Source organism: Amblyomma maculatum, chromosome 10 (assembly GCF_055883805.1).
Source record: "Amblyomma maculatum isolate TAMU_Amacu chromosome 10, ASM5588380v1, whole genome shotgun sequence".
Lineage (NCBI taxonomy): Eukaryota > Metazoa > Arthropoda > Arachnida > Ixodida > Ixodidae > Amblyomma > Amblyomma maculatum.
The window spans coordinates 13,789,660-13,802,615 of NC_139353.1; the positions used below are offsets into that span (position 1 = coordinate 13,789,660).

Below are 12,956 nucleotides of genomic sequence, written 5' to 3' on the forward strand. Positions count from 1 at the left end.
GACATGCTACTGCGAAAGAGGGGCATCCTTTTCGGAGACAGAGTTGTGCAAGCCTTAACACGTTCAAAGGCGCGAGAACTAGCTACACTGCTCATTTCAGAAAAATCAACAGCGGAGGAAACGGCAGTTAAAACAGTGGTAAATGCGGAAAATAGCGGGCCAGAAAACTTTGAGAGCGAGGCATCTCAGATAAGTCAACATGAAAGTGAGCTTGATAAGACACGGAATGAGGACGTTCTTGAAAGTAACCTCTTGCCGCCAGTGTCTAGTAATCTCACGAGACTTTTAAGTGGAACCCGAGAGGACTTAGCTATGGAGCAAGCCAATGATCCCAAGAATAAGCTCGAAGTACAGTGGGAAGGACCTGCTAAAGTCGTTGCAGAGCTTTCTGACACTAACTACGCAGTGAAAATCCCCGATAGGCGTAAAGCAGTGCGCATTTATCATTGCAATCTTATGAAGCCTTATGTGCAGAAGGAAGCCGTGGTAAATCTAACGTTAAACCTTCCCGAGGAGATGGGGGATAACTTGATTTGCCTCAGCGGAAAAGGAAGCAACGCTCAGGAGCTTCACAAAAAGACGGAGCAGAGAGGAGAACTAAAGAAATCCCAGCTGTCCGATCTGGGCGAGCTAATAACAGAGTTTGAGGCCTGCTTCGTGGACAGGCCAGGCAGGACTGATTTGACTGAGCACGATATTGAGCTGACTTCAGACGTGCCAGTGCGATCAAGGTGCTACCGATTTTCTCCAAGGCAAAGAGAAATTCTGGATAGGGAAGTAACTCGCATGCTGGAATTGGGAGTAATAAAACCCTCGGAAAGCGATTATGCTTCGCCTATGATCTTAGTAGAAGCTCCAGGTAAAGACCCTAGGCCTGTGGTAGACTACCGAAAGCTAAATTCTCTCACCAGGGATCAAGTGTATCCTATTCCGAATATTGAGGAGAGAGTAGAACAGGTCAGTAGAGCGGCATATGTGACTGCGCTGGACCTTACTCGAGGATACTGGCAAGTACCGCTCACTGAACGCGCCAGCAGATACGCGGCTTTCGTCACTCCGACGGGCAGCTACCAGCCAACAATGATGAGTTTCGGGCTAAAAAATGCTCCATTTTGTTTTTCCCGACTCATGGATAGGGTTTTAAAGGGGTGTGAAACATTCGCGGTGCCTTATTTAGACGACATTGCGGTTTTTTCCGACTCATGGGCGGACCATATGGTACATCTAAGAGCTGTACTGAGCCTTTTGCGTCAAGCTGGACTAACCGTAAAGGCCGAGAAATGTTGCCTGGCAAGGGCGACCGTGGACTACTTGGGTCACAATGTAGGTCAAGGTTTCAGGAAACCCAGCGAGATTAAGATTTCTGCGGTAGCAGACTACCCGCGGCCGAGCACGAAGACGGAAATTCGAGCATTCCTAGGTCTGACTGGGTACTACAATCACTACATCCCTAACTATTCAGCTTTGGCTAGCCCTCTGACCGACGCTCTCCGCAAGACAGAACCGACAAATGTAGTCTGGGACGAACAAAAGGAAGCCTCCTTCGTAAACCTGAAGGCTGTGCTGATTAGCCGTCCGGTATTGCGAGCTCCAGACTATGACCGAGAATTCACGGTCCAGTGTGATGCCAGTGATCGAGGGTTAGGTGCTGTTCTCTGCCAGAGAGATGACGACGGTAATGAGCACCCCGTGCTCTACTTGAGCAGAAAACTGAGTTCTAGAGAGAGGGCTTATTGCGCGTCAGAGAAAGAGTGCGCTTGCATTGTATGGGCCATTCAAAAATTGCAGTGCTATCTTGGAGGGGCCAAATTCACCGTAGAGACGGACCATTGTCCCCTGGCTTGGCTGCAAACTGCGACATCGAAGAACAGTCGCCTTCTTAGGTGGAGCTTGATTTTACAGCAGTACAATTTTGAAATAAGATACAAAAAGGGGAAGTTAAATGGGAATGCGGACGCGCTTAGCCGCTCTTTCTAAGCGGTCCGAGATGTTCCTCACCATGTATCGAAATTGATAATCAGGTTTTTTTTTTTTTCCGTGCGCTTGTATATGTGTGACTATGTAAAGTAGCACGTTTGGTTTTCTAGGCATACGTGGGTCCTGAACGTCTTGAGAGTGGGCTTTTCTCGAACAACAATGGCAGTTTTCTTTTAACCTGGTCTCTTCAGACGGGAGCCGAGTGCTTGTTTAGACATGTGGTTGAGTTTCAGACAGCTCGAGCAATTTGGCCTACAACAATCAAGACAACGCGACAAGCAACAGCGAGCTTCAAGCGTTCACGTGCAGGCCATTAAGTCGTCTCTTCATGCAGCAGCTGGGACTGCTGCCCTCCGAGACTCTTCTGGCGGGGGAGGAGGCTGTTACGACCAAGCATCCGCAATTGCGCGCTCTATTGTTCGCCTGTGGGCATGGATAAGTTTTGTGAATATGTGGTGATGGTCCAATGGCTCTAAGTGAGCCTGTTTCCAGGAATCCTGTTTTGTAAGCATGTTTTGCTTTGTGGACAACCTGCAAATGCCAAATTGACCTTGTCAAGAGAACGTCTGGAAAAACACAAAGAAACGTCCCCCTGCGGGAAATAGCAGGAAGTGCTTTCTTTCTTTTGTTCACCCTTCCAGTCGAGAAGTGCTATCCTCCAGTGATGAATGCCTCCTATCCAAAGGAGACGACAGAGTGACATGTCCGCTGACGTGCAGGACAAGAAAGGAGCATGACTCATACGGCCATTAAGTGATTTCCCGGGAATGCAGGAAAGATTTGCAATTGTCGAAAAGGGACCATGTTGGGAGCCCTATGCGGCGCCACGTGCACTCGGGTTTCTGAGAAGTAAAACCCCTTGTCAGAACCAGCCTGTGGTTTCTTTGCTGAAGAATAGAAATGTACCTCCTCTCCTCGCCGTTCCCAAGCTTTTCCCGCCAACGAGTGATCACGCCCAACGAATGAATGCCGGACCAGTCAGTGCTTCAGACCATCAGTGCAGTGATGTGTTCGATTGGATGCCGATACCTGAGGGGCGTGCCCTGGATTTGGTTGGTCAGCATCTTCAGAGAGGGGCTGAACATAGGGGGTTTTTAAGGACGCTGCAGAGCACGAAATGTCGCTCTGGGCCCTGGGTAAACGGCTCATCCAGTCGCTTCTCGCTATGAACTCTTAACGCTTGTCATTTTGCTGATGTACCCTTCTTTTTCATGTAAATATTCTTGTAAATACGTTTTCTCAAAGTGCCAGTAAACCTGCTTGTACATATTTTACCAACTTCGAAGATTCAGTCCTTCTTCAACCCGGAGTCTCTGCACGCTACCAAGTGAAGGCCGGGTCGCCATAGCCCCAGCGTCACGACAATACCCTCATTTGACCGTTAAGTCTAGCCATCGTGTGACCACTCACTTGAGATGCTTCAATTCGTGTTGGTACGAGGCTAGAGCGAAGGCGTACGAACTAGAGTTGCCCCCGGACACGAGAGCCGCCATTTCTTCTTCCAGCTGAGCCGTAAGGTCCTGGAGGTTCACCTTCAGGTTGGGGTTGAAGCCCAATTGCTGCGAAGAGGCAGAGAAAGAGAGAGAGAGAGAGAGAGAGGCAGCCATTAAACGAGCGAAGAGATAGAGACCCGGTTTGTTATCACTCTGCCAATCAGTGGTTATCATGCCGATCGGTTGCCGGTTGCCATCTGACGTGATTCAACTTGGCCGCGGCGAACCCTTTCAACGGCCCGGATTCAAAAAACGCCCGTGTATATTAAGGCGAAAAAAAAAATCATCCCCCTCCGCTGATTTATTTATAGGAAGGGAAAGGCGCGGTAACTGTCTCACTTGTTTTCTGTGGACACCACAACCGCGCCGTAAGGTAAGGGAGGGAGGTGGGAGTGAAAGTAGAAAGTGCGAACAGAAGAGCGAAAGTAGAGAAGAAAGAAAAAGATGATGGAGAGAAAGACGCGCGCCGCAACAGCCGTCGTCCACCACCTAAGCGGTGGCGGGTGCAATGACGGCCCACAACCGATACAAATTCGGTGGCTGGCTAGCCCCCGCCGCAAGCGGCGTTGACCTACCGTCCCAGCCCCCTAGGGCCAGGAACTGCCACCCTTCACCACCTCCCCGGTTTTGTTCGACAAGGGGCGCGCACGTACCGTTACGACAGGTCATGACGTCGCCAGGGGATTCATGCATATACGAAGCTGACCCCGCCGGACGTCCGATCCAGGCGCCCGGGCGGCGCTTTTCATTTGCCGCTTTCTCGAACGCCGCACCACACAGCAAACTTCTGTTTGTTGTGTGGTGCGGCTCCAGATGTCTAAGAGGCGTTAGTGCAGCAGGCATCAGCGGCATTTGAAATTGATGTACAGGATAGTAAAGACGCCGTATCTGTCACAATTCTTCGCGGACACATGTACCACGCCGCAAAGGAAGGGAGGAAGGTGGGAGTGAAGGAAGAGAGGGAGATAGAGGTGCCGTAGTAAAGGGCTACGATCCACCGTGCTATAATGGCTTTCGCCTCATCGCACTTTAGTGGTCCAAAGTGCCCTCTAGAATTTTTTATGAGAAACCGATCACGGGGGTGGACGCTAATAAATTATGGGCCGGCCTAATACAATTCATATCCAACCTTGTGACGCGGGTTTGTGTCCAACCACACTAAAAACCAGGTCGTTGGACTCTGAACGCCCGAGGGTAGCGCAGAGAGAAAGAAAGAAGAAACCTTTATTTAGCCGGATAGTTATATAGGGCCGAGTTACATTGCCCTACTGGATGGCCAGCAGGTCAAGTCTGTTAGCGACCTCGTAGGGGCGCTTGAGAATCCGGTCTTGTATGCACGGGTCCGAGCTGCTCAGCAGGGTCTCCCAGTCATCTGAATGCAGGATTTCTCCTAATTCTGGAGGTGGGGGGTCCTCCTTGCATCCCCAGAGTATATGGTTTAGGGTAGCTCTCTCATCGCACAGTGTTCAGTCAGGAGAAAATTGGCTGGGGAAAAATATGTGAGAACTACCGGGTTTGGAAAGGAGTTTGTTTGGAGTCTCCTCCAGGTAATTTCGCGCAGGTCGTGTGAACGGCGACGGTGTCCTCTCCTGTGAGAGACCGCCGCGAAACTGACTCTGACATGATAGTTAAGGAAATTAAGTTTTCTGCCTTTAGCCGTCCCGTCGTCGTTGTTGAATACGAGGATTAGAAGACGCACAAAAACTTCGGGGACGCTTAAAGTATACCAAAGATTTGATGCGATACCATTGTAGGTCGGCAATAATGCCTTGTTGCTAACTGATGGCCTTATTTCGTTGCTATTTAGCTGCCCTCCTTAACCGCACTAATTAGTAGTATTATCTAGTAGGACAAAGTAGCTACGCTAATTAATGGTCTCAGTTTTAACTAAGTGCACTGTAATGCGTGGCTGCTTCTACTTTAGGGTATGAAACGATCGCATAGAGTCTCCAAAGTATCGCACTGACGACCGTGCACGAGAGCTCCGAGAAGGCAGTCTGGCTCGCTACTGCACGAACCTAAAAGTTGGCTTTGAACAAGCGACTGCGCTTGTCAGGGATTGACATCGTGCTTGCCCGAGACCTTGCTTGGCCAGGCGGCTTCGTGTAGTTGGGCGCACAATGGTTCCAAAGGGCTTCAGGACCAAACGAGTATTGTTGACGAATCACATCGAGGGTACCAGAGATGCGCCCAACAAGCCAACGAAAAGATAAACGCGTCATTAGCAGATGCACGCTGTTTATTGCCTCAGTTCAGTTCAGGCGTTCAGTCGTGTCCGACTCTTCGTGACCCTATGGACCATGTCACGCCACGCTTTCCGGTCTCTCACTATCTTCTTAACATCACATAGCTTCATCTGCAATGCCTCGAGAATGCCATCTAACCATCGCGTTCGCTGCCTACCCCTTCTCCGGCGACCCTCAACCTTTCCCAACATCAAATCTTTCTCCAGCGACTCCTCTCTTCTCATCAGATGACCAAAGTAGCTGAGCTTTAACTTTAGAATTTGACCCTCCAATGAGCAGTCAGGGTTTATGGTCGACAATATCGACTGATTTGATCTTCTGGCAGTCCAAGGAACTCTTAAGAGTCTTCGCCAGCACCACAATTCAAACGCGTCAATTCTTCGGCGGTCAGCCTTTTTCACAGTCCAACTCTCGCATCCATACATCACAACTGGAAAGACCATAGCACGGGTTATACGGATCTTGGTTGGCAGACTAATGTCTCTGCTCTTTACTAGGCGGTCAAGGCTAACCATTGCTCTCTTTCCCAGAAGCAGGCGTCTCCTAATTTCATGGCTGCAGTCTCCTTCCGAGGTAATCTTGGCGCCCAAGAACAGAAAATCTGTCACAGCTTCCACTTCTTGTCCATTGATGCTCCAGGACTTGATAGGGCAAGACGCCATGATCTTCTTCTTTTTAATGTTCAGTTTAAGCCCAAACTTCTCACTCTCTTCTTGTACGCGCATCAGAAGTCTCTTGAGTTCCACTTCACTTTCTGCCATTAAAGTGGTATCATCCGCATATCTAAGGTTGTTGATACGTTTTCCAGCAATCTTCACTCCAGCTGAAGACTCGTCCAGACCGGCCTTTCTCATGATGCACTCTGCATATAGGTTAAATAGGCAGGGCGACAGTATGCAGCCTTGCCTCACCCCTTTCTCAATCGGAAACCAATCAGTAAGACCATGCCCAGTTCTGACTGTGGCCTCTTGCCCTTCATAAATTGCCTAGACTTAAAAAAAGTAATTAACCAGCGTCAGTTGGCCCCGCCACGGTGGTGCAGTGGTAAGACACCCGACCACTGTGCCGGAGTACCTGGGCTCGATCCCGACCGCCGGGGGCTTCGTTTCGATAGAGGCGAAACGAAGTGGCGTCCATGTGCTGTGCGATGTCAGCGCATGTTAAAGATCCCCAGGTGGTCGAAATTACTCAGGAGCCCTCCACTACTCACCCATTTCTCTATTTCCACTTTCACTCCCACCTTCCTCCCTTCCCTTACGGCGCAGTCTAGGTGTCCACAGAGCAAATGTGACAGATACTGGGCATTTCCTTTCCTGTGAACCGATTATTATTAACCAGCGATAGTTGCAACAGAACTGCATGTGACAAAATAAAGAGCGAGCAGGTACCTACGTAAGACAAACACTGACAAAAGGAAAGAGAAGCCCATACACAAAGCTGCTGCCAACTCTATCATCCTTGTCGATGAAAACCTCAAGTAAGCCTTGGAGCACTGTCTCCGCCCAGGTAAATACCTCTGGCAGGGGTCAATACACTGAAGGCTGCGCTCATAGATATTCAATGCCCAGCACTGTTTTGCTGATCCTTTCTCAGAAACTACACTCTCCTAGAACGTCATCCATGCCGCAGTGCAAGCGTCTGTCAGACTCTGTATGACAGTTGTGTAGACTTTCTACACGCCTTCACGACCCTTTCGTATAGCTTTCTCACTTGCAGCACAAGCCCAGTTCCTTAAGCGCCATCGTGGGTTTCGAGATGTTCCTGACAGCAAAGAGTTCGCTGGAGTTAGCTGAGGAGAATCGGGGCGAATGAGATCAGCGCAGATCTATATTGAACGCGTACAAAAGAAAAGAAGATCAATGAATAAAAGACCTTGTTGCACCAAGGAGCCGATTGAACGAAAGCGGATCGAGGGAGCGCACAACGAAGAATCGACAGTCCGAGACGTCGCGTCGCGACGGCACCACGATGCCAAGGAAGACGCCAATGCTCACACACACACACAAAAGATAAAAATAAATACAAATGTCACAACTAAGTGAACGCACTCGCGCGCTCACAAAGCCGTGCACAAGACCAAACGAATAACGGTATTTGGGAAAACGTTACAAGGAAAAAAAAAAAAGTGGTCAAGGTTTTCGCTCAGAGACGAGAATTCATTTAGATAAAGTCAGCCAGCAAAGCAAGAGAAAACACCAGCGTGAAAACGAACCGACCAATAAGCTAAAGCCGGAATAAGCGAAAGGACGCGAGGGGACTCCTGAAGCGTTTGAGGAGTAAAAGGGAAGAAAGGAATGCTGCGGCGGAAGGAACGGCGACCGGGCGAAGCTAAAGAAAGCGAATTCAAAGCGCTTTTCTTTCCTGTCCGGTGGTGGCGGGTCTCAGCGACGGGAGCCGGAAGGAGGGAAGGAAAAGGGGGATGCAAGAATGGAGGTTCGGGAAACGTCACGGTGTCAGGGGCCCTTAGAGCGGCGACCTAACAGGATTACACGCTCATCCAATTAAAAACAAGAGCTCTCCCTAGCTTTCGCTTGACGCTACTCAATGTGCAGCTAGAAGAAACGGCCCCGGGGCTGTTATCTCTCGCTCACTGGGCGCCGTCTATAGTGGCAGTGGTTAGAGAAATTGTAGGTATAGGGAAAAGAGGGAGACACACTCACACGCACACAAACGCAGAGAGAGAGAGAGAGAGAGAGAGAGAGAGATACACACACGCAGGCAGAAGATACGAATCAGCGATGTGAGCAGAATAAAATAGAATATGGGGAGAATAGGGAAAGTTTACGTTCAAAGAAAAAGAGGACAGCGGGCGAAGGGAACGAAGAAATAATAGGAAAAAGAGAATCCTGGTAGGTGGGTGGGGCGTTGACAACGGGATCGCGCGATGTAGGAAAAGGCAAAGGGAGTTCCCAAACCTCAGGTTCTATTCCGCAACGCCCGCGTTAAGCGATAGCTGGAAGGGGTCAAAGGAGTGGGTAGCTTCTTTTGATGGCCCGCTCTTGGACGAATTCACTTGAAGCCTTTGAGTGCGATGTATCAAGAGCTTTTTTTTTTTAGAACTGTGGCGGTAATTTGAGAGACCAGTTCTAGGAGGAAAGTAAAGTACAGTCATATTTGAGTTTATTAACTTATGTCCGTAGGCAGAGCGAACGGATACCCGAAGGGAGAAATGCGAGAGAAGGGCAGTTCCTGCTAACTATCCCTACAATTACCAGATGCTCTGTTGGCGTGTCAAAGACGTCGACTGCAAACGCTAATGATACCGCGCGCTGATCGGAAAACAGCTTGAGTAAAGAGACGCACGAATTTAGCTCAGCTAACCGATGCTTCAGAACCAATGAAAAAAGGCGAGATACAGATGCGAGACTTTACAAGTGTGATCGCACAGCATGCATTCTGCATCTTCAGCAGATGACACAATTTTCTTCGAAAAGTGGGTATTAAACATTGCACATGAAATACTGACAGATTTCATATTGTTCCACTTGTAGGAACGTAACAATACTGACGTTGCTAAAATGGTTATCGTATGTTATATCGCTACATGAACTAATTAACTCAACCTTTTGAGAAGAAACAAACAAACAAAAGAACAGGGCAGGGCAGAATTGCCACCGGAGCCTACCACGACGAAGGGCCAAAGCCAAAATCGAGTGATCGAACCCTACGTAGCACAGAAAACGTCCCCATTTAGCCCGTCCATTTATCTTCCGTCGGGGATAGGCAGACGCTGAAGGCAGAATCGTCGGAACCCTAAAAGCAATCTCCATTATATAGTACACAAAGGGCAAGTCGGTGATAAAGCGAGAGGAGAATATAATGAGAGGTGGGAGATCACATGAGCGCAGCAAAACCAAATCACTTCATCGCCCGTAAACAACAGGGCGCGTGCGGAAGCAACGCAGGGGCCTCATTCGTTAATTGAAGCCAAATAAAAGAAGGAAAAACAAGGGTAAACAAAGCAGGATCGAAGCGCCGAGAAAGCCACCCGAAGCGCGAGTTAAGGAAACATGTTTTCTCGGAGATACTACATCGGCCGGGACATTAACGCCGCCTATCAGCATGAGGCGGGAGAAAGAAAGCTAAAATATCGTAGAAAGCCAGCTCGACGTCTCAGACGCTCTTGCTCATGTCTCGAGTTAACGGAGGCGGCGCACGATAGTGCTCGCGTAAGTATCACCGTTTCGATGAGAGAGAAGGAAGAGAGTGGAACAGCTGACGCTCGCAGTTTTGGTGATAAATTGCGTGAAGCCAGGGCAGACGCTGAAGTGGAAGAACGGAGGGAGAGCGCGACGCAACACGCACGCCATTTTCGCGCCAGCACGCACGAGACAGGGCGGCCCGCTTAGCATGCATGAATATAGAACAGAACGCAGGCGACCCGCCTCCGCTGGGAGCAAACTAGTCTTCCGAGGAGCTGTGTTAGTTACGAGCATGTTTGCGGACATGCACGGAGGCATCGTACGACCGACTCCGCTCAGCATAGCTCCTATATTCTTTCTTCATTTTAATTGTTCTTTTTTTCCTGCCTGATTTAGGCAAGCCACACAAAGCAAGCTGTCGCTGCACAGTGATGTATTCATTGCGATCGAGCTTGGGCGACTTCGCGCTGGTAACTAACGCACTAAACCCCCATTTGCAAAATTAGACGAGCCGTACAAAGTAAGCTGTCGCAGCACAGCACCACCACTGTTCACTCGCACGGGTAACTAACACACTATATACCACTTGCTCAGAAGAAACGAAACCTTTTGAACCGATTGCTGGATTCCACGTAGTTCCATGGCGTTCCACTCAGCTCTATTGGGATCCACTTTATTCGCCTCGATTCCAACCAGCTCCGCTGGTTTCCGTTTCGTTCGCTCTCAAGGTTGAAATTCTTTCCTTTGAACATGGAATTTTATTTATGCAAAACAAACGCTGTGGGTTTGGTGGCTATGCGCAGTGCATAGTTACGCATCAATTTCAACAACGTTTTTTTCTTAGACAGTGCCTACAAAAATCAGCAAACAGAGATTCGCCGCACGAAACATGCGCATTTATTAGTATCATCTGTCTAATAGCACACGCACGCACGCTCTCTCTCTCTCTCACACACACACACACACACACACACACACACACACACACACACACACACACACACACACACACACACACACACACACACACACACACACACACACACACACACACACACACACACACACACACACACACACACACACACACACACACACACACGCGCACGCACGCACGCACGCACGCACGCACGCACGCACGCACGTACCCATACACACACGCTAGTATGGTTGCTGATATCTTTATAACAAATTTCCCGACTAAAAATCGGTTTGATCCATTGGTCCAAGACCCCTTCTCCATGCCTTTCACCATTATAGTGATCCGTGCGCCATATCAGGGGAAATTGCGCACTTAACTGAGACCACGTGGGTATTCGCCAGAACAGGTAGGTAACCGAGCCTATAGAACCTCCCGAAGATGAGGCCGATGCTTTCCGGTAGCCACAGCTTCGGCGTACGAGCTTTTTAAAGAACAGAAGCATTGGAGACTTAGTAAGTGGTACATGTAGGTTTATCATCGCGTCATCGCAAAGCAACAATTACAAAGCCCATCAAACTAAACGAATTTCAAACTGATGACCATCCAGACTGACGTCGTTTAGAAACAGGAGGACCCATACACCTCTTAGCAAAAAATAACTAATTTAAAGTTTATCACCATCATCATCTAGGAGTTGCTATGACGCAGATAGGCTTCTCGCTCGGCGACGAAGACCACTTGCTTTTGTTTATGCCGACATGGAGCGTCCTAAGTGCGATGCTGAAGCGTACTCCGCATCTCCCCGAGCAATGAGCAATACGGTGCCGCAGCTGCTGCAGTACCCAGCAGCATTTTAGAGTGCAGCTCTTTTGTGCCCGTTCCTGCGCCCCCCCCCCCCCCCCCCCTCCCCCCCGTTTTTTTTCTTTTTCTTTAACCGATAGGGTGTCGGCCTGTCTTACGCTACCTCACTTCGGTGTCCTTTACCTTCAAGAACCACGTTCTTTCTCTCTTTCGCGTTAGTGCTGCATACTCTCATTTCTAGCAGGCCAGTCGTTCCGATCTTTTGCACAAGGAACACTGACGAGCCGACTGGTGACCGCGTCCAAACATCGGCTATAGCAATACTGTAGCAGCAGCCCGATTCCCACCGGCAGATTGCTATCAATTGCGAGTACATGCATGGCTACGCCTAAGAAATGTATGAAATATCAGAGAGGGTATGGCGAGCAGGCACCTTCCGACTCAGACCCTCCCCCCTCCACCTACCTCTATACAGACCACCACCATCACCTCCCATCTTCGTTATGTGCCTGCAGCGCCAGCCACTCCGCCCTATTTATGGTCGCTTCTATTCATTCACTCAGCGCATCGCGGGTAAGACGAGGATAGCAGGCAGACGAATAAAAGAGAAGAGGAGACAAAGGAGTTCCCAGAAAAAAAGAAAAGAAAAAAAGACATTGCTGGAAAAAAGTTCGAATGCTTGAATAAAACGAAAAAAAAAAAAAAAAAAAACAGAATGCAAGACGCTGAAGGTCCTCGTCGCCGTGAAGTAAGCAAACGCAGCAACATCAAAGCAGCGCTTTCCTCTCTTCGTCTGGCAGCACAAATGCCGGCCTCGCGGCTGCAAAACCGTCCGTTCCTCGCCCCGGCGCCGATGATGCCTCTCGCTTCGGCAACGAAGAGAATAACGGACGCGCGCACGCGCATCAGAGGATTATCGTCGCCGCCGACAACAATGCCTTCTTTCTAAGGAGGGAACGCAACGTGAAGAAAGGCTTCAGGTACTCAAAGCCACTCGCTCCTGGAAGCAAAGAAGCACGTGCGCGCATCATCCTCAGAAGCTCAGAGTTTTCCTTTGAGGGAGCGCGCCATAAGCCTCGTCGTAGTCAGCAGAAAACAGCGGCGGCGGTGTAGAAGTTGTACGTGAAACGTTTCCCCTCGAAATGACGTCCACCAAAACACCAATACATGCTGGCTTACGTCCCACCTCTCGAGCAACGAAATGCACCGGCAAAAGTGTTGAAACCTTTCAAGAGCAGCGTATATTGGACGAACGCTTTTACAGAGTGGCATGACACCAGAGGGCCACTTCGCCTCGATACAAGAGTGCACGCAGTCGTGAATAAAATTGCCACAATTAAACTACAACAAAGCCCGGCTGTATGACGCTTAAACA

The 12,956-nt window shown here is 49.4% G+C and overlaps 1 protein-coding gene across 3 annotated transcripts in view; it reads right to left on the reverse strand.

The window, feature by feature from the left end:
• LOC146175642 (ninein-like protein) overlaps window positions 1-12,956 on the reverse strand; it is a 547,135-nt gene that overhangs the window by 61,576 nt on the left and 472,603 nt on the right. For all 3 annotated transcript variants that reach the window (XM_084582042.1, XM_084582041.1, XM_084582040.1), the window contains exon 9: window positions 3,388-3,536. In XM_084582042.1, the coding sequence (XP_084438168.1) occupies window positions 3,388-3,536 (149 nt within the window). The remainder of the gene's footprint in view (window positions 1-3,387; window positions 3,537-12,956) is intronic.